Source organism: Oryzias melastigma, unplaced genomic scaffold (genome assembly GCF_002922805.2).
Source record: "Oryzias melastigma strain HK-1 unplaced genomic scaffold, ASM292280v2 sc00246, whole genome shotgun sequence".
Lineage (NCBI taxonomy): Eukaryota > Metazoa > Chordata > Actinopteri > Beloniformes > Adrianichthyidae > Oryzias > Oryzias melastigma.
The window spans coordinates 394,993-422,868 of NW_023416888.1; the positions used below are offsets into that span (position 1 = coordinate 394,993).

The window sequence follows — 27,876 nt, forward strand, 5'->3', positions numbered from 1 at the left end:
AAAAAAAAAAAAAAAAAATCTGATTTTTAGAAAAAAGTTTTTGCGCTTAGAGGAGCTGGTTTTGGGGGCGTATTGTAATGGATGGACCTTTTTTGCAAAACTGTAATGGAAATGGACTTTTTCTAATTAAATGCGCTTCTGACATGTCTGTCCGAGTACAGCACAGCAGGCGCCACGACAGATCAGCGTCACAGCTGATCGTGCATCTCCTCTGTAAAATCAATAACCAAGATTTCCTAATTGCTTCAGCTGTAGCCACACTTCTGCAGCTGGCAGCCTGAATACGAAGCATGTCTCATTTGAGGTTCATCTCGAGTGCAGTGAGTAACTTCTGTCGTGTTATTGATTTACAAAAAGACTGAGACATGCTGTGCTGAAGACATGAACTTTATTCTTCTTCTTCCAACATAGCACCCAAGCAACATTGTCCTACAATCCATATACTAATCCACCAGGTCCCCCTAGAGGCTCCTCCTTTCATGACATTCTCTTGACTCTGGTTTAACCCCAACATGGCTAATACCACATCCCCTTTTCTTAGAAAACAAAGGGTAAACTTTGTATTTTCATATAAAATTTATAAAACTAACTTTAGCAGGTTTTCTTTAGAGTAACCTCCACATTTCAGCGATCAACTCAAACTTCTTTTTTTTTCAAGCATACTAACTCCATAATAAATTTTCATGTTTTACAGATTTAGTCTTTCAGGTTTTCTGACCACTCTGCCCGACCGAGTACGGACAGGTTCTGTGATGTTTTCCCCGCAGACTGGTGTCTGGTCGGTTGGAGCTGGAATAGGTGAATCTTCTCCCACAGGTTCTTCAGCACCGACTCCCTCGCTGTTGTTCTGCAGTGACACCAGGTGGTGTCGGTTTCTTCTCAGTGTCCCCTGAGGCCCTTGGATGTAATAAGAGCGAGGAGTCTTGTGTGCAGATATCACTGTACCTTGGGCTTTTGCGTCCGTGACCCAAACCTCTTCTCCAGGAACCAGTGGCTCCAGGTTTCTTTCTTTCTTTGCCCTCCAATGCGTGGTAGTCAGGCAGAGTCGGATCCAATAGGGACGGAAGGGCAGGAACAGTTGTGCGAAGTCGACGCCCCATTAACAGCTCAGCAGGACTGTAGCCGTTCTGCAAAGGCGTAGCTCTGTATGCTAGCAAAGCATGGGTATGGGTCAGCTGATTTTTTAACAGTCTGTACAGCACGTTCTGCTTCCCCGTTGCATTGTGGAAACCTGGGGCTCCTTGTGACGTGCTCAAAGCCATAGCATGCTGCAAATGTCTGAAAATGGCTTCCTGAGAACTGCGGCCCGTTGTCTGTCATGAGAACCTCTGGGATGCCGTGACGGGCAAAAATCGACTTCAGGTGCACCACCACAACTGTGGATCGTGTGTGTGAGAGCTGAGCAATTTCCACAAAACGTGAAAAATAATCCACTATGAGCAGATAGTCCTTGCTGTCCATTGTGAAAAGGTCAGCTCCAAGTCTCTGCCACGGCCTGTCTGGCATCTGGCTCGGGATCAGTGGCTCCTTGACATTAGTTCTCTCCTGAATGCAGATTCTGCATTTTAGCACCAAGTCATTTAACTGGTTACTGAGTCCCGGCCACCAAACTGCTTGTTTGGCCCTTTCTCTGCACTTTGTCACGCCCATGTGTCCTTCGTGCAGTTTTTCCAACACATCATTTCTTAAGGATGGTGGGATGACAAGCCTTGTGCCCCCCAGAAGCAGTCCACCGTGCACAGTAAGTACCGCTATGTCAGCCCAGTACTGTTTCAACACCCCCTGCAGTATCTTTTTGTCTGGCCAGCCATCTCTGCAGTACTCCATTAGTGCAGCACATGCACCGTCCGCTTTCAGATGGTTTCGAAGGTTGCTCAGATAGTCTCCACTAACAGGTAGGTTACTGATAACAGAGTCCACGTAAATGTTGGTGTCCTCTAGCAAACTTGCTCCTGTGTGTGCTCCTGAAACTCTGAGGGGAGCACGGGACAAGGTATCTGCTGTCCACAAGTTTTTGCCAGGGACATGTGTGACTGTATAATTGTAGCGCATGAGCTTCATTCTGAATCTTTGAATCCTGGGTGGGTCACTGTTTGGATCGTACAGTGTGAGCACTGGCGTGGATGAAAGCTCTTTTTTCAGTCGCTCAAAAGCTGTCTGCTGCTCTGGCCCTCAGTACCAGTGATTCTTCTTTGACCGCAAATCCCACAAAACTTTGTCTTTCGCTGCCAAATTTGGAATGAACTGCCCCAACTGGTTCACCATACCCAGGAAACTCCTTAGCTCACTGACGTTAGTTGGTGCATTCATTTCCTGAACTGCGCTCGTCTTTTCTGGGTCTAGCTGTACACCTGCTGCTGTGACGACATGACCCAAAAATTTGACTGTGTGGCAGTGGCGGTTCTACACTGAATTACTCCCTGGGCGAGACCCTCCCAGCGTGCCCCCCCCCACCCCCGTCACAACTGAATTTTGTTTGTCCGTTGCCATGTTTTCCTAGAATTACAATTGAAAACAACATACAACAGACATTTAACACAATGCTGTGCAGCATAATAACAGATATCAGTACGTACTATAATACAAATATACTTTATAAATAAAACTATATGAGGAAATATGATGGTTAAAAAAACATCCATGATTTGAACATTTAAATTACCATATTAATCTGTACTCCAGAGAAGAAGAATCAGTCATGTTGCTGTCTTCAGTCCACTGTTAAAAACATTTTTAGTTATGACATCCAAAGTCTACCAGCCGTATTAGATTTATACGAGCCAAACATTCGTCTAATAAGAAGTTCATTGTTTATCAAAACTGTTATTCTCTTTATTTTGAAATTTTCAGTTTATAATTATTCTCTTACAGAAACAAAACACTAATTGAAAGTGGAGTCTTATGTCAGGTTTTATAACATGACAGAAATGTAATGTTGTTTTAACAAACTACACGTCTTTTCTCTGAACGTTTAGATAAACACTTTCATTACTCCGGAAAGCATCAACTTTCTATCAAAGCCCTGAAGTTTATTTCTAGTCATTTTTAATATCTTTAACATTTTTTAAGAAACTGACTTTGTTCTTATCACAAATGTTTTTTTCAGTCACAGAAGAGTAAAGATTAAAACTAGTAAAGAACAATAAAATAATTATTTTAAAGTTGTTTTTTAATGTCATGCATATAAAAACATGCTTAATTAAAAATATCTGCAACATTTTTGCATAATTGTGTGTAATACTGATCAGTGTTGTTGTGAGTCACAATGAAATGGAGCACCAAATGAGTGTGTGTTTGTGTTGCTGAGGTCAGTGTGAGCAAATACTGGAAATTCCCAGCACACCTGAATGCAGCAATAGCGAGCTCTTAATGCAAGCGCATAAGTGCGGAAATTCCACGCAGCCCCTGAACGCACCCCGTGCGCGGTGAATGTGACAATTAAACCCTTTAAATCAGCGGAATAAAGTCCTGATTAAATGTTTTGAATCAACTCCAAAATGGATGTTTGTGGTGACCAACAGTGGGGGAGAAGCAGACTCCATCATGTTGTGTTTGAGCCTCAGAGATGAAGAACAGAGACTCACCTGTCAAAGTCAAAGAGCTTTTCTGACCGCCAAATAAAGTTTTCCCCATGTTTGGCAGTTGTTAAATTAGAGCTTTTCCTGTATTGAAACATGGGTTATAGAATGTCATGTTGTGACTGACTTAAAAATAAAACATTCTACAAAGTAGACCCCGCCCTCCTTCTTCATCCGTCCTCTTCCTCTTCGTTAAGGAGAGACCCGCAGCTGAACTGTCCCTCCGCCCCTCCCTCTCTCTAAACACCTGTCCGTTTCATGCTCAGCGGACAGGGGCGCCTGCACCAGCAGAGGGCGCTAATTCGCTGATTTCAGGCTGTTCAAAACACAACAGGTAGTAGACGATCATAGCTGCGCAGATTATTATTTTCCTCCCAGCGCTGAGATGCCGCCCCTTTGAATCGGCGCCCCGGGCAGCTGCCTGTATTGCCCGTGCCTAAAACCGCTACTGCTGTGTGGCATGTGAACTCACACTTATTGATGATTAGTGTGATGCCCGCCTTCTGTGCTTTCTCCAGCAGCGCATGCTGCCGCACATGCTCTTCTTGGGTCTTTCCCCACACCAAAATGTCGTCCATGTGACACAGCACCCCCTCCAAGCCGCTAGTCACTTCGGTCACCATCATTTTCTGAAAATGTTCTGGGGCTGATGATGCCAAATGGCAACCGATTAAAGTAGTATCGCCCAAAGGGTGTAATGAAAGTGGTGTATTTGGCAGATTCCTCAGTTAACGGCACCTGCCAGAAACCCATGTTGGCGTCCAGTTTGCTGAAAACTGTTGCACCTGCTAGCATGCCTAGTGTGTGCTCAACAGAAGGCAGGATATATTTTTCTCTGCAGACTGCCTGGTTCATCTTGGTAAAGTCCACACAAATACATACTACACCTGATTTCTTTGGGACCACCACCATCCCTGCACACCAGTCAGTGGGATCCTCAATTCTGGTGATGACGTCCATCTTCTCCATGCGATCTATCTCCTCCTTCACTTTGCCCATGAGAGGAAGGGGGACCCTGCGTGGAGTCTGAAGAGAGAAGGGCACAGCATCTGGTTGCAGTTTAATAGAATACGGCCTCCGCACTAGACCAAGACCGCTGCACAAACTGTTGTTTCACAGTCTCAATGGTGATGTTGTTGACTCTAGACACAAGCTGAAGCTGTTTTATAGCTGGTAACCCCAGCAGGGCAGTGTGAAGACCCTCCACCACATAGACGTCTTCTGTGGCTGACTTTTTGTCACTGCAGAGTGTTTCTTTTGCCACTCCCAGGACGCGAAGCACGTTGCCTCCTGGTCCAAACAGCTGTCGCTTTGGTTTTTCCAAGTGCTTCAAATCTCCATCCCCAGTTATTTTATGATACACATCAGCTGGCAGGGCAGTAACATCTGCGCCGGTGTCTATTTTGAAGCACACTTTGTTTTGTCGCACTTGAAGCTGCACTGACCACGGGTCTGCACCAGCATTAACAGAACCCAGAAAAAAGCTCTCTTCCTCTGTAGTCACTGCATTCACTGACTTTGTGTTGTTTCTGCACACTTTGCCATAATGTCCTTTTTTTCCACATATGTGACATGCGACTTCTTTTGCAGGACATTCTGTTTTTGCATGTGAGGGCATCTTTCCGCATCTTTTGCAGGCTTGTTTTTGTGCATGTGACAGTTGTGCATTTTGCCTGAACTTGGTCTGCGTTTGTGGCTGTGTTTTGGGCTTGGTGTAAAATCTTGGCTTTCTGTAGTTCTTAGCATTAACAGCATCGACATTGGAGCATTTAGCACTGCTTTCTCCCCGTAAGTCTGACTGCTGCCTCCTAACTTCTTCAGATTGTCTTGCTTTTGTGATGGCAGTGTCCAGGGTTAGTCTATCATCTAACTGTAGCTTTTCAGACAGCGCAACATTTTTCAGGCCGACCACTAACCTGTCACGGATCAGCTCATTACGTAGCTGCCCATAGTCGCAGCGTTCAGCTAATCCATAAAGCGCAGTGATGAGGGAATCAACAGTTTCTTCCGGTTGCTGCACACGCCGATTAAACTTGGCTCTTTCGTAGATTATGTTTTTTTTGGGCACGAAGAATAAATCCAACCCGGCTTTGACCGATGCATACTGCTTCTTTTCATCCGCCGTTAGCGCTAGCCCTCTTAGCACGTCTTCGGCCTCGTCTCCCATGCAATACACCAGCGTGTTTACCTGGTTCTCTTCAGGCGTCGCGCTTAGGTTGCTTGCGAGCCGAAAGCGCTCGAAACGTCTAATCCATCGCTCCCACTCTTGTGGTTTTGTGAAGTCAAAGGACTCTGGCGGTTGTATGGTGAACGTAGCAGTCGGTGTAGCCTGCGGCGCTGCCATTTCTTCGTCTGCCATCTGTTTTCAGTACGGTGCTCCGGCCGGCTTTTTCCTTTTTTTTTTTTCTTTTCTCAGTCTATCAGCATCCTACTTCTGACACCATGTCGTGTTATTGGTTAACAAAAAGACTGAGACATGCTGTGCTGAAGACGTGAACTTTATTCTTCTTCTTCCAACATAGCACCCAAGTAACATTGTCCTACAATCCACACATCTGCCAGCTCCCCCTAGAGCAGGGGTCTCAAACTCAATTCAGCCGGGGGCCGCTGGAGGCAGAGTCTGGGTCAGGCCAGGCCACATCAGGATTTTCACAAGAAAAGCGCTGATAAAACATTCCAATGTTATCATATATCTTTATTTTTAACACAAAATAATGAATTAAATAAATACATAAAAAATGAATAAAAAAATAAAATCATTAATAAATAAATAAATAAAATAAGAACAATGACCATACAGCAGATATAAACAACTGAAGAAACCACATATTGACTGACTGACTGGCTGACTAGAGAAAACGAATTATTCAGTTTCAAATGTCTGTATTAACAGTTATTTAACCTTTAACTTTCTGAACAGGAATGGAACATTGAGCATGAACTGTTCTGAACATGGCTTCTCTTGTCTACTTCTTGCTGCAAGAGACCTGGCAGCGCTTCTTCTCACATAGCCGAGCCACATTTGGCTTGAGGGAGGAAGCAGTGGAGACCCTCAGTAGGGCTTGAAGATGCTCATCAGTAAGCTTGAACCTGTACTTGGACTTATTGAAGTTCAGGGTGGAGAAGAGCTTCTCACACAAGTATGTGCTCCCAAAAAGACACATGGTACGCTTGAACATTCGGGAAAGTTCAGGGAAGCTGGGGGTCAACTCTCTCAAAAATTGCCCAAGCTTGTCTGCTTCTCCACTCACATCCCTGAACTTGGCTTTGAGTGCAGAGTTGCACTGCAGGTCAATGAGCTCCATTTGGAGCACAGGAGGAGCATCTTGTACATCAAAGGAGAAGGGGTCCGCAAAAATTTGAAATGTGGCTCTGTGTGTCTTGAAGTCTGCAAATCTATGATCAAATTCCTCCTGTAGCTTCAAAATGGCCTCAACATACTTCTCACCACTGAATGATGTGCCTGCATCCACGAGTGCCTTGCATGCTGGGAAATGGCAAAGGTTTGTCTGAGAGAGCTGGGGTTTCCATAACACAAGTTTTGTGCAGAATGCTCTTACGTTGTCATAGGAAGCACTGACAAGTTGCCCCTGGCCTTGTAGCTTCTTGTTCAGTACATTAAGCTCATGTGTGATGTCAACAAGAAAAGCTAAGTCCATGAGCCATTTGGGATCACTTAGCACAGAAACAGCCACCCCGTCCTTCTCCATGAAATCTTTTACCTCTGCTCTCAACTCAAAAAATCTCTTCAATACGTTTCCCCTGCTGAGCCAACGTACCTCAGTGAAGTAGAGCACATCCCCATATTCTGACTCCATTTCTTCTAAAAAAGCACAGAACCTTCTGTGCTTTAAGCCCCTGGATCTGATTTGATTGATGCATTTCACAACGACAGACATCACATTGTCAAACTTCAGGCATCTGCTGCAAAGGGCCTGCTGATGGATAATGCAGTGCAGAGCTATGGCCTCCTCCACACCCTCCTCTTCCAGTTTTTTTTGAACAAGCGCTACCAGTCCATTCTTCCTCCCTGTCATTGATGGGGCTCCATCGGTTGTTATTCCAACAAAGCTCTTCCATGGCAAACCAGCATTCTCAATGGCATCACACAGCTGGTGAAATAGTTCCTTTGCGGTGGTCTGGCCATGCATTGGAATCACTGTGAGCAACTCCTCCATCACTTCAAAATTGTCATCAACGCCACGGAGATATATTGCGAGCTGTGCAGTGTCTGTGATGTCTGTGGTCTCATCAAGAGCCACTGAATATACACTGAAACATTTTGCTTTCTCACATAGTTGATCATAAATGTCACTTGACAGGTCAGAAATGCGCTCTGCCACGGTGTTGGCTGAAAGGCTGATGTTGTTAAACTGACCTTTCCTTTCTGGACAGACAATATGTGCAGCCTGTAATATGCACTTTTTGACAAATTCACCTTCTGTGAATGGCTTTCCTGCTTTAGCAATCATCTCACTGACGACGTAGCTAGCTTCGACTGCTGCATTATTCTCTTTGGTTGCTTTCTTAAATAAATCTTGTTGCCTCAGTAGACGTGTTTTAAGACTGGCAACCTGGTTGGCTCTCTCATCTCCATGGTATGTTTTGTACTCCTCAGCATGTCTAGTTGTATAATGACGTTTCAAATTGTATTCCTTGTGCACCGCAACTTTTTCAGTACAAATAAGACACGTCGGGGTGCCCCTGTACTCAACAAAGAAAAATTGTACTTCCCACTTTTCCTGAAATTCTCTGTGCTCATCACCGACTTTTCTCTTTACTGCAGACTTTGAAAGAGACATCTTTGGGGCGCTGTAATATGTGATTCCACGGAGTCAGTCTCGGTTTTAAGTTTCAGTTGCGAGGGACTGTGGCGCATGCGCACTTTCGCTCTCCGTGGTCGGTGTTTTTGAAGGTGCGCGCATTCAAGAACGCGGGTATAGCCGTGCGATGAGCAGGTGGTATCCAAACCAGCGCGGCCACGCACGTAGTGGAATAGGGGAAATTCTTCTTCTGTTGTATTTTTACCGTTCATTATTCCTCCTCCACCAACTAGGGAGAACCTCGGGGCAAAAAATGAAAGCACTTGAAAATCCCCCAAATTTTGCTCCATGTTTTTTTCTTTTCACAACTCTGTCTTTTTAAATGCCTGTGTGGGTGTCATATTAACCCAGTCGGGCACAAACCGCATGTGATCATTTTTCTTCCGTGATTATGTTTGGCACTTCTGTGCTTTGAAGCAGACGCTGTCCACAAGCAGCTCCCGAATCCGAGTCCCTGATTGGTCACAGCGCTGCGTTGCTGATTGTGTGTGAACATGTTAACCCGTGTAGAAGATTCCACGCGCGCTCAATGTGTGCCCAATTTGTACATAGATTTCACGACCTGACTGATGTTAACTTGCGTTGCAACGCACGCTCCGTATACGCTTGGGGCAGGAATTCTGGTGTGCGGGCGCAGTAGCGGTTTTAGGGACGGGTAATACGGGCAGCTGCCCGGGGCACCGATTCATCTCAGCGCTGGGAGGAAAATAATAATCTGCGCAGCTATGATCATCTACTCCCTGTTGTGTTTTGAACAGCCTGCGGTTCTCTCCTAAACGAAGAGGACGGATGATGAAGGAGGGCAGGAACTACTCTGTAGAATGTTTTATTTTTAAGTCAGTCATAACATGACATTGTATAACCCATGTGTCAATACAGGAAGAACTCTAAATTAACAAACACCAATCATGGGTTAAACTTCTATTTGGCGGTCAGAAAAGCTCTTTGACTTTGACAGGTGAGTCTCTGTTCTTCATCTCTGAGGCTCAAACACAACATGATGGAGTCTGCTTCTCCTCCACTGTTGGTCACCACAAACATCCATTTTGGAGTTGATTCAAAACATTTAATCAGGACTTTATTCCGCTGATTTAAAGGGTTTAATTGTCACATTCACCGCGCACGGGGTGCGTTCAGGGGCTGCGTGGAATTTCCGCACTTATGCGCTTGCATTAAGAGCTCGCTATTGCTGCATTCAGGTGTGCTGGGAATTTCCAGTATTTGCTCACACTGACCTCAGCAACACAAACACACACTCATTTGGTGCTCCATTTCATTGTGACTCACAACAACACTGATCAGTATTACACACAATTATGCAAAAATGTTGCAGATATTTTTAATTAAGCATGTTTTTATATGCATGACATTAAAAAACAACTTTAAAATAATTATTTTATTGTTCTTTACTAGTTTTAATCTTTACTCTTCTGTGACTGAAAAAAACATTTGTGATAAGAACAAAGTCAGTTTCTTAAAAAATGTTAAAGATATTAAAAATGACTAGAAATAAACTTCAGGGCTTTGATAGAAAGTTGATGCTTTCCGGAGTAATGAAAGTGTTTATCTAAACGTTCAGAGAAAAGACGTGTAGTTTGTTAAAACAACATTACATTTCTGTCATGTTATAAAACCTGACATAAGACTCCACTTTCAATTAGTGTTTTGTTTCTGTAAGAGAATAATTATAAACTGAAAATTTCAAAATAAAGAGAATAACAGTTTTGATAAACAATGAACTTCTTATTAGACGAATGTTTGGCTCGTATAAATCTAATACGGCTGGTAGACTTTGGATGTCATAACTAAAAATGTTTTTAACAGTGGACTGAAGACAGCAACATGACTGATTCTTCTTCTCTGGAGTACAGATTGAGATGGTCATTTAAATGTTCAAATCATTAATTCTTTTTTTAACCATCATATTTTCTTATATAGTTTTATTTATATAGTATGTTTTTTAGTTTATATTATTGGATGTACTGATATCTGTTATTATGCTGCACAGCATTGTGTTAAATGTCTGTTGTATGTTGTTTTCAATTGTAATTCTAGGAAAACATGGCAACGGACAAACAAAATTCAGTTGTGACGCCGGGGGGGGGCACGCTGGGAGGGTCTCGCCCAGGGAGTAATTCAGTGTAGAACCGCCACTGTGCGGGTGTTTGTATTGACTTTTTAGCGACGCAGCCGGTGTGGAAGCACCTAGAGAAGAACAAACACACAGCAGCTCTCTGAGCGCGATCCGCCATAATGTAGATGGCTACAGATACATGCTAGATCACAGTGCCTCCTTATTTTTTAAGCCGAGAGCAGCAGAGGACTGTGGCCGCCGCACGGAGTCAGTAACAGTGGCTTCTCTGCTTCTACTCCGCCCAGCTGACTGAGCAAGGCACTGGACAGCGCGCCGATGTCCCGCCTCCAGAGCCTTATGCCTCACTGTGATTGGTTCATTCAGCTCTGCACACAAGTGTCATTCATATCAACCTTGCGGGCCGCACTAACAGTAATCTTTCATATTAAGACGCGGGCCGCAAATGATCATTTTGAGACCCCTGCCCTAGAGGCTCCTCCTTTCATGACATTCCCTTGACTCTGGTTTAACCCCAACATGGCTAATACCACAACTTCAATGGATCTAGTCGTGTTCTTTCTTTTAAATACCACTGAACAGACTTCTCACTTGAGACTGGCAATGGACTCGCTGTAGGAGCCAGCGCTGCACGCGCGCGCCACAATGCTGTGACGTCACCCAAATGCTCCCTCTTTAGTGAATTAAGCAAAAAAACACACACATCGCCGTGTTTTTAATGACTTATCACGTGAGTTGGTTTGTGTTTTATCGCATTATTATGAAACCATGTCATCTTTTTTTTTTTCTAAATTCCTAGAATTTGGTTAAAGTTTCATGTGTAATGGAAACAGAACCCAGGGCTGCTGAGTGTTTCTGAATGGTGCGTTCACTGAGCCCCGGATATCGGCAGTAAAACAAAGCAGTTTATCAGAGAAAACATAGAACACCGGCACTGATCCGGATATAATCGATTGATTATATAGTGTCGACGTTTTCTCTGAAAAACTGATTTGTTTTGCTGTGGATTGTATAAAAATGACAAAGTTTGTAGCGGACTGAGTTGGGCCGAGTGGCTGTTTGGGTTCACTTATGTCCAGAGGTCAGTGAACGCACCATGAGCAGATTCTTGTCTGCTGTGGGATCTGTCAATCAACCTGTTCAGAGGTTTAAAGAAAATAAAGGGACGGGTACATGAGACTGAATTAAAGTATTTGAGGAGCGTAGATCCACTGATAATAGCTATAATTAATTAATTAATTAATAATTAATTAATAATACTTATCATTTTGCTAAAAACATTTCATTTGGTCATTACCTCAAAATGTGACAAGATCTGTTGAGATTAATAAAGTTCTGAATATTGACATTTGTTTCCTAGCTTGTTATCATTATTGATAACTATGGTGAGAAATCAGTGTCTTCACATAGAGAAGTATCATTATTATTATTAATAATGTAGAACTAAAGGCAAACTAAGTAAATTTGTTATTTCAAACTGGTAGCCCTTCGTATGACTCAGTACCCATGAAGTAGCCCTCAGGTTCAAAAAGGTTGGTGACCCTTGCGTTGAACCATATTCTTTATTTTCTCTGTTAATTTCATCACATGCAAAAAAATGTTGTATTTGGCCCGTGGACCGGGATCCCATTTAGATTTTGTCCCTCTGAGCGAAAATGTTCGGGCACTCCTGATTTAGAGGATCAGATGCAGAAACAGGACAGAGCTGGAGGTAGCAGAGATGAAGATGCTGAGGTTCTCTTTGGGAGTGACCAGCATCAGGAAAGAGTCCATCAGAGGAACAGATCATGGTGGATGTTCTAGAGATAAAAGCAGGAAAGTAGATGGAGTTGTTTGAGATGCTGTTGGTGAAAGGATGCTAAGGTTGGAGCTACCAGGATAAAACACAGGAGGTTCATGGATGGCATGAGGGAGGAAATAAGAGGAGGAAGTTAGATGGAGGTGACTGTTATTTGTCTGTTCTTCCTTTTTCTCCACCTCGTTAGTAAGCTTGCTATACTGAGGAGATTCCTGCGTGTGTTTGTCTTCAGGCCTACCATGACCCCATGCTGAAGCTGTCCATCATGACCGAGCTGGAGCTCATCCAGATCTTTGGAACTCTGGAGTCACTGATTCCTCTGCATGAAGGTAGGAGGTGATGATGAAAGTACAGATATGTTCAACCTTAAAATGATGAAGACTTGACCTGCTTCAGGTTACATCACATATCTCAAAGTCAAGGCCCGGGGGCCGAATCCGGCCCTCCAGTTAATTCTGTCCGGCCCTCCAGATCATTTTATTTTATTGTTATTAATGGACTGATGTTATCTTGCTTTTATGTCTAACATGATAATTTTGACAAAATATATTTTTATGGAGAGTAAGACATTGAAAGTTATTTAAGGTTTAAGTTGATTTATTCTGGAATAATATTCCTGCCTGTTTATTTTACATAATTATGTTAAAAAGTTACAGTTTTAAAAATTGGCATTCTGCTAGCTTTTTGGACTTTATTGGCATTTACTAAGAATTTTTTTTGGACTATTTTGGAGTTTAGCTAATATTTCAGATACATGCTAGCTGTTTTGGCTAACCTAAGTTCCTTAAGGCCTTTAAGCTAATTTGGCATTTAGCCAATATTTTAGCTGGCTATCATTTTCAGCATCTTCAACTATCAGCACTATCATCTCCAGAAGCCAAATTCAGCTTACAGCATTCACACTAGGATTATCACAGGTAATGCTATATATCTAGTTTATAATTATGTTAAAAAGTTAGCTTTAAAGTTTTAAAAATGTAGTTTTAGAGTGTTCAATAAATGTTTGTCCTGTTCGGCCCGTGACCTAAGGTGTGTTTGGGATTTTAGCCCCTTGTGTGATTAAATTTGACACTCCTAGGTTACATGGTAACAGATCTGCGTGCAGCAGATCAGCAGTTAGAGCAATCTTAAACAGTCTGGACCTGATGGAGGCCTCGCTGTCTCTCCTCAGACATTTTGGGTCGGCTCCGTGATGCCAGGAAACCCGATGGGTCTACAGAACTCGTTGGGCACATCTTGACCGACTGGGTAGGAGTTTACTGGAACCACACACGCTCTGAACAGCAGTCCTCCAGGTGTCCAGATGTGTCTCTGTGTCCCTGCAGCTGCCTTGTCTCTTCTCCTACATGCCATACTGCAGCAACCAGGTGAAAGCCAAGGCCCTGCTGGACCAGAAGAAGCAGGACCGGCGAGTCCAGGACTTCCTGCAGCGCTGCCTCCAGTCGCCTTTCAGCAGGAAGTTGGACTTGTGGAACTTCCTGGACATCCCCCGCAGCCGGCTGGTGAAGTATCCGCTGCTGCTCAGAGAGATCCTGAAGCACACGGCAAACGACCATCCGGACCGGCAGCACCTGGACGAGGCGGTGAGGAAGCCCAGAACACCTCAGAAAATGATAGAAGAATAAGAAAAGATCATCTTCTGAAGCAGATGAGAAACTCTTGAAAGGGAAAAATCTGAACTGGCAGGAGAGCAGTCCTTATAAACGCTGCAGCAAACACGGCATCTCTGCATCACATCTGGAGCTTAACCAGATTCAAATGAACAAATGATGAAGAAATCCTCCTGATTTAGCAGCTGTTGGTGGATAAAAACTTTTCCTGAGGAAGAAGATCAAATATTCAAAAATAGTTTCACCTCCAGAGATGAAACCTTCTTGGTTTCCTTCAGGAATCAGTTGAACTTCTGCTGCAGCAGGTGACCATCCTTTGTGTGCACAGATGCTGATGGTCCAGAGTGTGGTGGCTGACATCAACAGGCAGATTGGGGAGTCTGAGTGTCAGTACTATAAGGAGCGTCTGTTGTACTCAGAGGAGGGGCAGAGGAACCAGCTCATCGACCGCTCTAAGACCCTCTGCTGCCACGGGGAGCTGAAGAACAACCGAGGAGTGGTCAGTAGATCCTCTGTTCCTCTGATGCTTTCTGCTCTCAGAGCTAAAGTTTTCATTGGATAAGACTTTGCAAATGTTCACCAAAACTTGAGATTGACACATATTTCTTTCTTTCTCCGTCCTCCCTCCAGAAGCTCCACGTCTTTCTCTTCCAGAACATCTTGGTCATCACTCGCTCCGTCTCGCTCAACAACCAGCCTGTCAGCTACCAGCTGTACCGCCAGCCCATCCCTCTTACCCAGCTGGACCTGGAGGACCTCTCAGACGGAGAGATGAGAGTGGGCGGGTCCATCAGAGGCGCCTTCAGCAACACTGAGCGGAGTCAGTACTTTATGAGCAGAAGCTGAAGAAGGAAGTTTACTTCAGGCTGCTCCTTGACTTCTGATTTGAAACACATTTACAAATGAAAACAACAAATTTCAGCTTTACAACAGAAAAACTTTGACTTAGTCTGGTTTCAAATCTTTTTATCTACCTCTCTGGGTAAATTTATGATCAGTTGTGGAAGGTCCTTTCTCTGTTCTGTGTTTCCCCCTGCACGAAGTCTCTGAAAGCTTGAAACCCAAAGGGATCTTTGTTGCTTCTAAAAACGGTCTCTTCATCCTTTGAAGGATCTCACGGGTTTGAGAAATTCAGTTTGAGTGAAGTGCAAGAAAAGCTCCAGGTGATTTGTTTAGGAGGTAACATCCGTGTCTTCTCCTTTTCACAGCAAAGAACTTCTTCCGAGTGTCATGCCGTGCAGAAGGACAGCCGCTGACGCACAGCTTCCAGGCCAGCGACACCTTCAACAAGCAGCAGTGGATCAACTGCATCAGACAGGCTAAAGAAGCTGCAGTGCAGCAACTGCAAGCAGGAGAGTGTCTGGAACCTGGGCCACTCCAGGAGACAGATCTGGATCTCCACAGGGATCCTGGGCTTGGAAAAGACAGAGGAACGTGGAGTGAGACCGAGTCGGATCTGGGTTTGGACAGAAGTCTCAATTCAGAAGAGGATGTTGGTTCAGTCAGGGGGGCGGATTCGGGTCCGGAGAGGGCTATGTGTACTGAAACAAATGAAGGATCCAAGATGGATGATCAGATGGTGACAGGAGGAGAGCTGGACATGGTTTGGGTTGGAGCAGAAGCAGGAGCTGCTGTGGACTGGAAGATGTGCAGAGAAAAGGAGACTGTCAGCACAGATCAGGATCTCTCCTGCTTTTTCTCAGATGGTTTGAACTCAGAGGAGGATGACATGACTGAGGACGACCAGAGCGGTTCCAAAGAAGAAGAAGAGATGAACGTGGACACAGAGGAGACGGATTTCCTGCAGTGTGAGGAGATGACCTATAGATGCTGATGTAGATATAAGGACGCAGAAGATCCAGAGGATCAAGATTCTTTAATCTGCGTTTTCTACAGTCCAATTACAGGCCTCAGAGGGAATCACATGACCACATAGGAGCAGCAGCATGGGCCGCATGTTTGTAGCAGAAGATCCAAACTCATGCTCCACATTCGCATCTCTGAGTGCAGAACTTTCCAGATTTATGCAGAAATAATCTTTTTGGTTTTCAGTTTCGGTTCAGGGTAACGTCGCTGCAGATATTTTTAGGATTTTAACCTTTTCTTTGCTAAATTATGCTTTTTTTTTCTTTTTACAAATGGACTCAAAGAGTTTCCTCATATGATCTTTTTCCTTATAAAGAGTTAAAATTCCTGCATGTGATGCAGTTCAGGTCAGTCTGGGAGACATCTGACTGAATACCAGAAAACCACCAGCTCCCTGGAGCTGAACTGTGAAGGGTTTGAAGGAGATGTTCGATGTTTCTGAGTGTTCTGGATGCAGTGAAATCAGATGACAGAGAGCTTTTCTTCAAGGACTTAAAAAATGATCCTGAACTGTTCTTGTCTGATTATTCAGTTTTGTTAGAACCTCCTCTGTGGATGACGTCCCCTGTGTAAGAACTTCTCTAAACCTGCTGGTCTTCTCTCTGTTTCTGACAATAAACTGGAAAATTTCAAGAGTTTTGAATCCTTTTTATTTGGTGGTAAATCTGTGATTCATTACCAGGATGCAGATATTTCTTTAGTTTTCATAAAATGTGTCCAGTTTTAAAGTGTCTAATAAACACAGAAAACAGTTTTGTGTCTTGAGCTGTAAGAAAAACATTTGAACTTCAAGATACTTGTTAACTGGAATGGTTAGGGACGTGTCTGGCTCCAGACATGGATCCAGACATCTGGCTCCAGACATGATGACCTTTTAAACTGCAGCCATTTTAATTTAAAGTAAATAAAAATTATGAAAAATCTGAAGTTATCCAGTTTACTGTATTGGGGGGGGGGGGGCTTTCTGTCACAGATGTTTATAAATATTGCCCACTACGCCACACACGCTCATTCATCCTGCCCATGCTCCAGTTCTCTCAGATGTTCCTGGGAGCTTCTTTTCCAGTGTAGTGGTTACCACAGCTCCAGTTTCTACAGACACCCCTTCTGCCCCCACCCATTTCCAGCTCCTCTATCAGCTCTTCATGTTTCTTCTGAATATCCAATTTCCTCCTCCTGATGTTTATTCAGCTGTTTTTTCTGCTTCTCACTTTTCCGTCATCATCTTGTGAGTTTGGATCTTAACCCCCCTGGCCCCCTGACTCCTGTGAGGCCTCCAAGACTCCTGAACTGAAAGACTTCCAACCTTTGTTCTCAACAGAAGAGCATGAACAACAGAAGCTTCAGAAACGTGATGGACTGACACAGGATCTGTAGAAGATGGGGGGCCAGAAGAGATCCTTTTGGTAATAGGAGCAGCTGGAACTGTGAGCCTAAAACAGGAAATTCCAGGAACAACACGGATCTGTGCTGAGAGGAGAGCAGTTCCAGGAACAGCGGGGACAGCTCCCAGGTCCATCGAGGTCCAGGACAAACGTCCAGATCTTCCAAACAGTCCCACTGCAGTCCATTTCCAGCAGGCTTGCAAACAAATCAGCTGTTTGACCACAGAGGCTGGAGCCAGAAACTGAGAGAATAAACAGAAAAGATTATCAATAAACTAAATAACTTTTAGATTTGAATAACTTTGTTTTTTTTACTTTTGTGTTTCTTAAAAATAAATATTCATCCCTCCATAAAATAGTATGTTTAGGAAGAAGGAGCCAACTGTACGGAAGAGAATCAGAATAGAATAGCTTTATTGCCATTCTACAGTATACAATGAAAATTTGCAGCAGCACCTCCCTTGTGAAAAAGAAGCAGTAAAGGCATATGAGGAAGTAATAAGATATCCACAAAAACAATAGAAAAATATGTAAATGTAAAAATATGTAAATATATATATACAAAATAAAATATGTTAAAAAAAAGGTGCTAGGAAAGAAAGAGACTGTCAGTGTTTAGGCCTGAGACAGCTCTTGGGTAGAAGCGTCTCTTAGCCTGTTTTAGCTCTTATAGATCTGTATCGCCCCCCAGAGGGTAGCAGGTCCAAGACATGGAGTCCGGGGTGGAATCTGGCTTTTAAAATGCTATAGGCTTTACTTAGGCATCGAGTGTGGTAGATTTCAGGCAGGGATGGCAATTTTTTAGCTGTCCCAACAACCCTCTTCAGCCTCTTTTCATGATAATGACCAAACCTTGAACTGAAACTGGACAAAACAAAAACCTGAAACTTGAAAGACGTCCAGCAGGATCTGCTCTGGAAGGAACAGGACCACCAAACCAAACCCGACTCAACTGAGCAAAGAACAAAACAGCCGACGTGACGTCTTATCTAAGTGTGCTTCAGATTCACCCCTCCCAGACCAGATGAAAACAGCAGAAGCTGATGCTCTTTAACCCACAAACCCCTGAATCCTGTTTGACTCTCCAGGAGGCAGTAATTACCCTGTCTGCTGACCTACACGTGGTCATGATAAAAATAGTAACAGGTGTCAGCGCCCCCCCCAACCATGCTGCACTTCTTAAATCTTGTCCTTTTAAACACAAATGTTCCCTTTTCTTGCTTCTCCTGAACATCTGCATGTTTCTGGAGGAGCAAAACGAGTCTGTGACGCTCCTGACTCTGCGTGGGAGATCATGGAGGGACCACTCTGTTCCTCAAAGGTCCCACATGGGCACAGAGATCTAGTTTCAGAGCCCCCCTCCCACTTCTTATAAAGTTGCTGCTGTAGCAGCTGCAGCTTCACACAACAGGAGTCCTCCGCCAGCAAAACAACACGTAGCAGCAGGTAACACTCAGACGATCTTCTGTTAGTTCGTGTTTCCTCAAATAGACTTCTCACACAGAAGTTCTTTCATTTACTTATGCACTTACATTTTTGCAGAGGATGAAGATGTTGTGAAAATGTTAAGATGTTGCTGAAATGTTTAATTAGCTGAATAAAAAAGTACAACTCTGGTTAAAGCCAAAGATGACAGTGAGATCAGGAGGTTCATCCAGAAGATCAGAACTCTTCTACCTCTATTGTAAATTGTCCACAGGTGGGTCTGTTTAAGAGGCACTTATGGAGTTTGATCAGTTTGGGTTGGAGGAGGATGAAGATGCAGCCACTCAGTTCATGATTGAGCAAAGTCTGTTGGAGATCGGCAAACTGAGGGGAACCTGCAGAGAGACTTCAGATGACAGGTTGGTTCCTGGAGGAACATGTTTCATTCCCCATATCTCATCAAAAACAGAGAAAACATAAAGATCATCCTCTTTTCCATCACTTCTTTTTCCTGCAGCATTGATCTCATTTCTAAAAGCATACAGAAGATCTTCTTGGCTATAAGACAAGGTGAGTCCACTCAGAAACTCAGAAATGATTAACAAGTAGAAAAATAGAAAAATTATGCTCTTCCTATCAAATCTTATTGTGAGGATGGAGAGGAATTTGTGATCTCCTGATTACCTTCAGAATTTGGGAGATGATCCCCAAAAACCCCAAATTGATGGTGAAGATGTGAAGGTCTGCAGGAGAAATTAGAAATTTCTTTTTGTGAGAACCGAACATCATCCGCGTAGAAATGGTGGGGAAAAGTGACTTACGGAGGTGTGGTACAAACCCAGAAAAGAAGGGAGGCTGGGACAGAAGCCTGAGGAACACCAATGAGCCGATTCCTTCTTCCGTTGAAACAGATTCCTCAGGTGGGATTTTAGGCAAGGCAAGGCAAGTTTATTTGTATATCACATTTCATGTACAGAGACAATTCAAAGTGCTTTACATAAAACATTAAAAGAAACAATCAAAAGAAATAGTAAACGTGTGATTATTAAAATAAAATTAAAAGAAAATAAAAAGATTTTAATTTAAAACAAGCATAGATAAAAAGTGCGGACGTAAACTTTTGAATACATATTAATCAAATGCAACTGAGAACATGTGAGTCTTTAACCTGGATTTAAATACACTGAGTGTTTCAGCAGATCTAATGTTTTCTGGAAGTCTGTTCCAGATCTGTGGAGCATAGAAGCTGAATGCAGCTTCTCCATGTTTAGTTCTGACTCTAGGAACTGATAAAAGACCGGATCCTGATGACCGGAGAGGTCTGGCTGGTACATACTGGGTCAGGAGGTCAGTCATGTATTTTGGTGCTAAACCATTCAAAGCTTTATAAACCAGTAACAGAACTTTAAAGTCTATCCTCTGACAGACAGGTAACCAGTGTAAAGACCTCAGAACTGGACTGATGTGGTCTACTTTCTTGGTCCTTGTGAGAACCCGAGCAGCAGAGTTCTGAATAAGCTGCAGTTTCCTGATGGATTTTTTTGGTAGTCCTGTAAAAACACTGTTACAGTAATCAAGTCGACTAAAGATGAAAGCATGCACTAGTTTCTCCAGGTCCTGCTTAGACATCAGATCTTTAATCCTTGAGATATTTTTGAGATGATAATAGGCTGATTTAGTGACTGCCTTAATGTGTTTATCAAAATTTAGGTCTGTGTCTATCACTACACCCAAGTTTCTGGCCTGGTTGGTAGTTTTTAGTTGAATAGATTGAAGCTCTGTAGTGACGTCTAACCTTTTTTCTTTAGCCCCAAAGACAATAACCTCAGTTTTGTTTTTGTTTAATTGAAGTAAGTTGTGACACATCCAGTCATTAATGTCCTCAATGCATTTACCAAGAGCCTGTACAGGGCCTCGGTCTCCTGGTGTCAGTCTAATATATATCTGTGTGTCATCTGCATAGCTATGGTAACTAATGTTGTTGTTCTTTATAACCTGGGCCAGTGGGAGCATGTAGATGTTAAATAGAAGTGGTCCCAGGATGGAGCCTTGGGGCACTCCACATGTAATTTCTATTGGCTCAGAAGTGAAGTTACCAATTGACACAAAATATTTCCTGTTTTCTAAGTACGTTTTGAACCAGTTTAGTACTGGCCCAGTGAGACCCACCCAGTTTTCCAGTCGTCTGAGTAGTATTGCGTGGTCGACTGTATCAAACGCAGCACTGAGATCCAGTAAAACTAGCACTGACATATTTCCACTGTCTGTATTCAAACGTATGTCATTAGTCACTTTGGTCAGAGCCGTTTCAGTGCTGTGGTTCTGTCTGAAGCCGGACTGGAAGACATCATAGCAGTTGTTATTTATTAGGAATTCATTTAACTGATGGAAAACAGCTTTTTCAATGATCTTACTTAAAAATGGCAGGTTTGATATCGGTCTGTAGTTGTTCATTTGAGTTTTGTCTAGACTGTCCTTTTTTAGGAGAGGTTTGATTACAGCTGTTTTCAGTGGTTCTGGGAAAACGCCAGATGTTAATGACAAGTTGACAATCTGGAGCAGGGCTGGTTCCAGGATCTTTGAAACTTTTTTGAAAAAGCTTGTGGGTAGAATATCCAGACAGCAGGAGGAGGAGTTCAGTTGACATAGAATGTCCTGCAGTTCTTTACTGTTTATGGGTTGAAACTGAGCCATTGGGTTTATACTGGTTTCTAGTGGATAGGGTTCATATCCTGAACTTGTAGTTGGTGAAACAATTGTTTGTCTAATGTTTATGATTTTGTCCCTGAAGAATTTGGCAAAGTCATTACAGGCTTTGGTGGAGTAAAGTTCTGGTGCTACTGACACAGGGGGTTTTGTCAACCTGTCGACTATATTAAATAAGGCCCGAGCATTATGGGAGTTTTTGGTAATAATTTCAGAAAAATAGGACTTTCTTGCATTGCTCAGTTGTAAATTATATAAGTGAAGTTTCTCTTTATAGATGTTATAATCTACCTGTAGTTTAGATTTCCGCCACCTGCGTTCAGATTTCCGACATTCTCGTTTTCCGTTCTTTACCACAATGGAGTTTCTCCATGGAGATTTTTTCCTACCAGAGATCACCTTCACCTTACTAGGAGCAATACTATCCATGATATTTGACATGTTGGAATTAAAGCTATTAACAAGTTCATTGACTGAATCCCCTGAGAGGGGAGGAGTCAGAGAGAAAATCTGGTTGAACATCTCACTAGTATTTTCAGTTATATACCGTTTTGTGATCTCCTCCCTCAAAACATTTGTGTGTACTGGAATTGTGCTCTCACAGAAAACACAGCAGTGATCAGACAGACCTAAATCACATACAGTAACCTTAGAGATGTTCAGACCTTTGGAAATCAATAAATCAAGAATATTCCCTCTGTTGTGTGTGGGCTCTGTTACATGTTGAGTCAACCCGAAATTGTCCAGAGTGTTTATCAGGTCCTTAGTCCCTTTGTTCTCAAGATTTCCATAATGGATGTTAAAATCTCCAGCCATGATTATACAGTCAAAATCAAGACAAATTATAGACAGCAGTTCACTAAACTCAAGGTTAAATTCTGGATTATATCTAGGTGGTCGATAGATATTGATAAATATGGTTTTGAGTGAGGCCTTCAGCTGTAGGGCTACATATTCAAAACATGGAAAGTTTCCAAAAGATAACTTTTTACACTGAAACATTTCATTGAACAAAACTGCAACCCCCCCACCCTATCTGCTTGTTCTTTCCTCACTGATAACACCATAATTGGGAGGAGCCGACTCTGTGAGAACTGCACCCCTACTATTCTCATCTAACCAGGTTTCAACTAAAAACATAAAATCAACTTTGTTCTCAGTGATAAAATCATTAATTAAAAATGTTTTTCCTGCTAAAGACCTGACATTTAAAAGTGCTAACTTGAGAGGTCTAGGAGTAATAATATTTTCATTTACCTTCTGTTTCTGGAAAGGCGCAGAGGAAATGTTTACTTCTTTTAAAGTCCTTTGTTTGCGTTTTGGGCAGATTACATTCCTCCTGTTAGTGACAAGTACAGAAACGGTGTGTGCTTCTAGAGAACAGGGTCCCAGGTTTTTCTGGAGAACATCATGAATGTTGGTATTTCCACAGCCTGGACCCTCAACACATCAAACATCTGACTGCAGGGACAGGATATGATGTTGTACAGGAGAGGGTGGGGCTTTACGTCGTCCCTTCGAACGTTCTGGTGACAGAGTTATGGGTGACAAAAATGGATTGGCCAGAGGGGTAGATCGAAGCCCAATCCCGACTCGCTCCATCATCTGCTCGGTGAATTTCAGGTGGGGTGAAGAGAATAAAGAGGGTGAAGAGGGGGAGGGGGAACCGTCAGGAGTTTGTTGGTTTGGTGGTGTTTGGGAGGGTCCATCGTCCTCGCTGTTTTCCTCTTAGACTTTCATGACAAAAACTCAGTTTACTGAGAGTAATGTTTAGAATTTTATGTGGATCCTGTGATCTTTTCTATCTGAGGCTCCTGGAAAACCTTTGTGGTAAAAACTAACGGAAGAATGTTTCAGAAGAAGATAGAATACATGAATAAAATATGTTTTGAAGGTTTCATATTTTTTCTGATGGTTAAATCCAATCTTTTGTTGTTATTTCAATCCATACGTTCTTCACCAGGTAATGAGAAGCTGCTGAAGGATCAGAGCATCAAACAGAGAGACAGGTTCCTGCAGACAGACAGCAGAGGCTGGACTCCCCTCCATGAAGCTGCAGCTCAGACCAACCAGACTATCCTGGAGCTCACATTCAGAGGTTTGTTCAGCTGTATCTTCTACTGAAAGCAGCCTCAGAGGATTGGGGTGACTCACAGCCCGGCTGCTCTCCAGCTTCAGGACCCGACTGTCTGGAGCGTCGCACCTCTGGTGGTCAAACAGTGCTCTGCGTGGCTGTAGAGGAGGGCCTGATGGAAAACGCCGCCTTTCTCCTTCAGCAAGGAGCTCAGCCAGACTGCCTGGACCAAGACCAGGACTCCCCGCTGTTTACAGGTAGGTTCACGCATCCGAGCGTGAGGGAAGATGGACAAGAGGTTGGCCAGGTAACCCACTGGCTTCTCTGGGGGTCACTTATCAGTTCAACCAGGTCAAAAAAGTCTGAGAATCCCTTCAGTCCTGATAAAAACTTCTCATCTTCTCCAGTTTAGTCTGCAGGAGGAAATACAACAGAAAAGTTCAAAAAGCGAAATGAATTCATTCTGAAAATGAACAATTCTAAATATTTATGTGATCAAATCTCCCAAACCAGCAGTGACCTGAACATCAACCCACTTCCTGTTGCGTCACCAGCTTCTTTCAAACCTTCGTCTATGTCTGCAGCCATCCGCTTAGGCCGCGCTGACCTTGTGAAGCTGCTGCTCTCCCGGGGCTCCAGCGTGAACCGGGAAGGCTGCCATGGCCGCCGCCCACTCCACGAGGCAGCGAAGCTGGGGAACCTGGGCCTGGTGGAGCTGCTGCTGGGGGCCGGGGCGCAGCCGGATCCACGCAGCCACTATGGCCTGACACCACTGGCTCTGGCTGCACAGGGGGGGCACCGGGAGGTGGTGGAGGCTCTGCTGCTTAAAGGTGGGGGGGCAATTTGGAGTTGTCATTTTTTATGTATTGTTTCTTTTGATCTTTTAGCAAAGGAAAAAACCCAAATCAATTATTGAATTATTCATTTATAACCAATTCAGAGTTTTCCTTCTACTCAGAAATGTTACGAAACAGAAAATTACAAGTGTGGAATAAACTCTGTGTCTGGTTGGGACATTCACTGCATCAGCGTTGTGTTGGAGTCAGAGGCCGCTTCGTGCAGTTCTCACCAGTCTATCTAGGCATGTCTTCAGATGTTCCACTTTTTCACAACCACAGCTGGAAGGTGGAACCTGCATCTCCTGTCAGCAGAAGAAACTTTGTCCGGATGAACCTCAGGAGACCGAAAGCAGCAGGTCTGCCACAAGTTAGAGGAAAAGTTCTGTTCCTCCTCCTTCACTACTAAGACTCCATTACTAGAAAAAGTGATGATGGAACAGTTTGACAGATGACTTTGGACCACAGAGTTCAGTTCTGTTCATCATCGGCCCGAGTCAGAACTCTCTGTGGTTCCTGGAATGTTCGCTGGTGCTGTTTCGATCAAGCCTTTTAAGGCCTCTGTTGTCCTTTCAAAATAAAGCTGCCTCCTCCCCAGGCGTTCTTTGAAGACGGGGGGCCCTCTCTCTCTCGTAGGTGCAGACGTCTTCTCTCAGGCCAAAGATGAATCCTCCATCCTATATGAAGCCTCTTCTTCGGGGGATCCGGGGGTCATTCGTCTGCTGCTGGACCGCGGCGCTGATGCCAATGTCCCTATCCACTCAGGACACATGCCGATCCACCGGATCTCTCACAGAGGTCACCTGCAGTAGGTTACGCCCTCATGAACATGGTGAAAAGCTCTCAGCTGTCCGTGACGCTCACCTGGATGATGCTGTGTGGCAGAGCGCTGAGGATGATAATCCCCGCCACCTCCATGGCAGACGTGAGCGACAGCGGCATCAGTCCTCTCCACTCAGCTGCAGCGGGGGGGCACACCGACTGCATCAAGGTATCCTGAACCCTCATGACGTTTGTTCTGTTACCTGAAGCCTGACGTTCATCTGATGACTCCCATCAGACCCTGCTGGATGCCGGATACGACCCCAACTACATGCTCCATCCCCAGATTCGCCGAAGCTACGACGATGAGAGGAAATCCGCTCTCTTCTTTGCCGTCTCAAACAACGACACGGCGTCAGTGCAGCTGCTGCTGGAGGCTGGAGCCATGCCTAACCAGGACCCCATCAAATGTCTGCAGGTCTGGGCTTGTACCGTTGTTGCAGTAGCAGAAACGTGTCCAGATTCACAGACCGGATCTGGTCTTTCTCTGGTTCAGAGGTCTTCTGATCCACTGTCCTTCTGAATCGGGCCTGAATGGGCAAATGAATAAACCTGAACCGTTGTGTGAAGAATGACTGACAGTTGTTTGGTTCAGAATTCTGGGAATCTTTCTTTTATAGGAAGCAAATGCGGATCTGCAGAGCCGGAAGATCGAGTTATTTTAGAACAAAGACTCTGACAAACATCAGAGTTTGATTTCTCTGAAGGTCTTTTTCTAACTGCAAGTTTGTGTCTTCCGATCAGGTCGCTCTGCGTTTGGGAAACTACGACCTTATCAAAATGTTGTTGAGTTATGGAGCCAACGTCAACTACTTCTGCAGAGTCAACACGACGCATTTCCCTTCAGCGCTGCAGTACGCCTTCAAAGACGAGGTACGGGACGGCAGTCCACGACGACTGCTGCTTCTTCTAAACACGTTTACAGGTTTTTTTCCTTTGTTTCTGCGTCAGGTGATACTAAGGATGCTGTGTAGCTATGGTTACGACGTGGAGCGATGCTTTGACTGTCCCTATGGCGATGGCTCCCACATCCCAGAGGACTACGAGGGATGGTCCAGCACTGTCATTAAAGACACCATGGTAACCAAGAGCTTCCCTGCTAACTAACACTGTCAGTGAATAGGAGGTAAAACCAAAACTATAACATCTGGAACATCAGCATTTAATAAATCATTATTTAACCAGCAGAAGGTAGACCAAACTGTGGAGGCAGGAGAGGTTCTGAACTTTAAACTGATAACTCTGCAGATCTTATTGCTGCTGAGTCACTTTAATTCAAATTTCTGTCAGGATAAATTAAGCCCAAATCACTGTGTTTCCACCACCATGCAGAGATGCAGGTCCAGAAGCTTTTCGCCTCACTTGGGCAGGTGTGGAAGTTCACCTGTGCTCTGGCAGGATCCACTAGAGCTAGACGGACAGTATGGAGCTGGGTTCTCCTCTCCTGGCTCCAGAATTCCACAATTGGGAAAAATGGCAAACAGCCATTCACGTTCAACTAAAATATACTGTAAAATGAAGTGACAAGAATTTTTAATTTACCCAGAATGCAGCTGTCATTCCAGAAACGGTCATTCTAATTACAGTGACTTAATAACATTTCATCTGGAGCCATAAAGACAGACTTGAGTGTATGGCCTGTTAAGCTGCATAATGGTCACCTGAGGAACTGATCTGGCTGAAACTGACACCTGAGGCGTCACAGGTGACACTTAAACACAAAATCTTTAACATACTGTAACTTTTTCACCGTTAACAAGATAACTCCAGTAGATTCTGAACAATCTACTGGAGTTACGTTGATCGTTTTAATGGTTGAAAAGTTACAGTAAATTAAAGAACACAAACACTGGAGCTCTGGAGTTAAAAGGTTGTAATAAATAAGAAGACAGAGTCTGGAGGTTGACTTCTGTCCTGACCCAGTCAGATGAGTTTTCTTCATTCCTGGTGAGTGGGCCTTGGTCATTCCTGCATGTCATTGTTCAGGTGGTTAGCTCTGCTCTCAGAAGTGCATTGTGAAACCAAACAGCTTCTGCAGCAGCACTTCCTGATCTTCAGGAACTTCAGCTTCTTTGCAGGCTCTGCAGCAGGCAGATTGCTGAAAGTTTCCTCCTCCAGCTGTTGTTACTGCTCTGCTTTAGCTGAAGTGGAAACTCGGTTCTGATCCGCTCAACGCTATTTCCAGATTCACCTGCCGTATACTGAACTTCACACAGACTTTACCTTGTTTGTCAGTGCAGTTCTGTGAGGTGATCACTGTATGCTGGCTGAAGCACCTGTCGGGTCATGTAGTGCGCATTCTCCTGGACTACGTGGATCACGTGACCCTGTGCTCCAAAATGAAGGCGGTTCTGTCAGAGCAGAGGGAGTGGCCTGACATCTGCAGACTCCAAGGTCAGCTCTGGTGCAGAACCAGCAAACTTCCTGTAAAAGTCTTTGATGAGAACCTAACTTCCGCCAGGTGTCTTTCAGAGAACCCCCGTGCGCTGCAGCATCTCTGCCGCTTGCAGATCCGCAGACGCCTCGGCCGACTGCGCCTGCGCTCCTTCACCTTCATGAGTTTCTTGCCGCTGCCGCAGCGCCTGAAGGATTACATCCTGTACCGGGAGTACGAGCTGGGGGCCCCACAGAGGAGCGCGCTGGGCTGAGGGCCTCCTGACCCCCCCAGTGAGAATGAGGAGGTCTGCAGAATGAGGCTTTACCGCTCTGATGTTCTGAGGCAGTGACATGCAGTGAGGTTCCTGGCCAGTTCACGGTCAGATTTACAGACATATGAACTCTACATATAGCACCTGATTCACCATTTGAGTGACAACAGTTAGTGTTGTTTAAAATTTAATTTTTAGTATTTTTCTTTTGTT

General features: G+C 44.0%; 2 protein-coding genes across 4 annotated transcripts in view; both read left to right on the forward strand.

Moving 5' to 3' along the window:
- Positions 1-17,737, forward strand: part of arhgef3 (Rho guanine nucleotide exchange factor (GEF) 3) — a gene marked incomplete in the record, with an annotated part of 47,636 nt that extends 29,899 nt beyond the window's left edge. Inside the window, 6 exon segments of the mRNA XM_024263658.2 lie at positions 12,524-12,620; positions 13,463-13,539; positions 13,617-13,874; positions 14,230-14,400; positions 14,532-14,721; positions 15,110-17,737. Coding sequence (XP_024119426.2) covers positions 12,524-12,620; positions 13,463-13,539; positions 13,617-13,874; positions 14,230-14,400; positions 14,532-14,721; positions 15,110-15,735 — 1,419 coding nt within the window.
- A 713-nt stretch (positions 17,738-18,450) lies between these two features.
- On the forward strand, positions 18,451-27,854 carry LOC112140646 (dynein heavy chain 12, axonemal). Of its 3 annotated transcripts, XM_024263644.2 has the most exons (13): positions 18,454-18,598; positions 18,852-18,996; positions 19,095-19,147; positions 23,247-23,381; positions 23,456-23,614; positions 23,942-24,187; positions 24,830-25,001; positions 25,079-25,184; positions 25,254-25,433; positions 25,760-25,888; positions 25,967-26,095; positions 27,256-27,409; positions 27,488-27,854. In XM_024263644.2, the coding sequence occupies exons 2-13, from the start codon at positions 18,875-18,877 to the stop codon at positions 27,661-27,663; spliced, it is 1,761 nt and encodes a 586-aa protein (XP_024119412.1). In that variant the 5' UTR covers positions 18,454-18,598; positions 18,852-18,874; the 3' UTR covers positions 27,664-27,854. The 3 variants fall into 3 exon arrangements, with proteins under 3 accessions (XP_024119411.1, XP_024119412.1, XP_024119413.1); XM_024263643.2 differs by having other exon boundaries at positions 18,451-18,598; positions 27,256-27,854; XM_024263645.2 differs by lacking the exon at positions 27,488-27,854 and having other exon boundaries at positions 27,251-27,403.
- Positions 27,855-27,876: the final 22 nt, after the last annotated feature.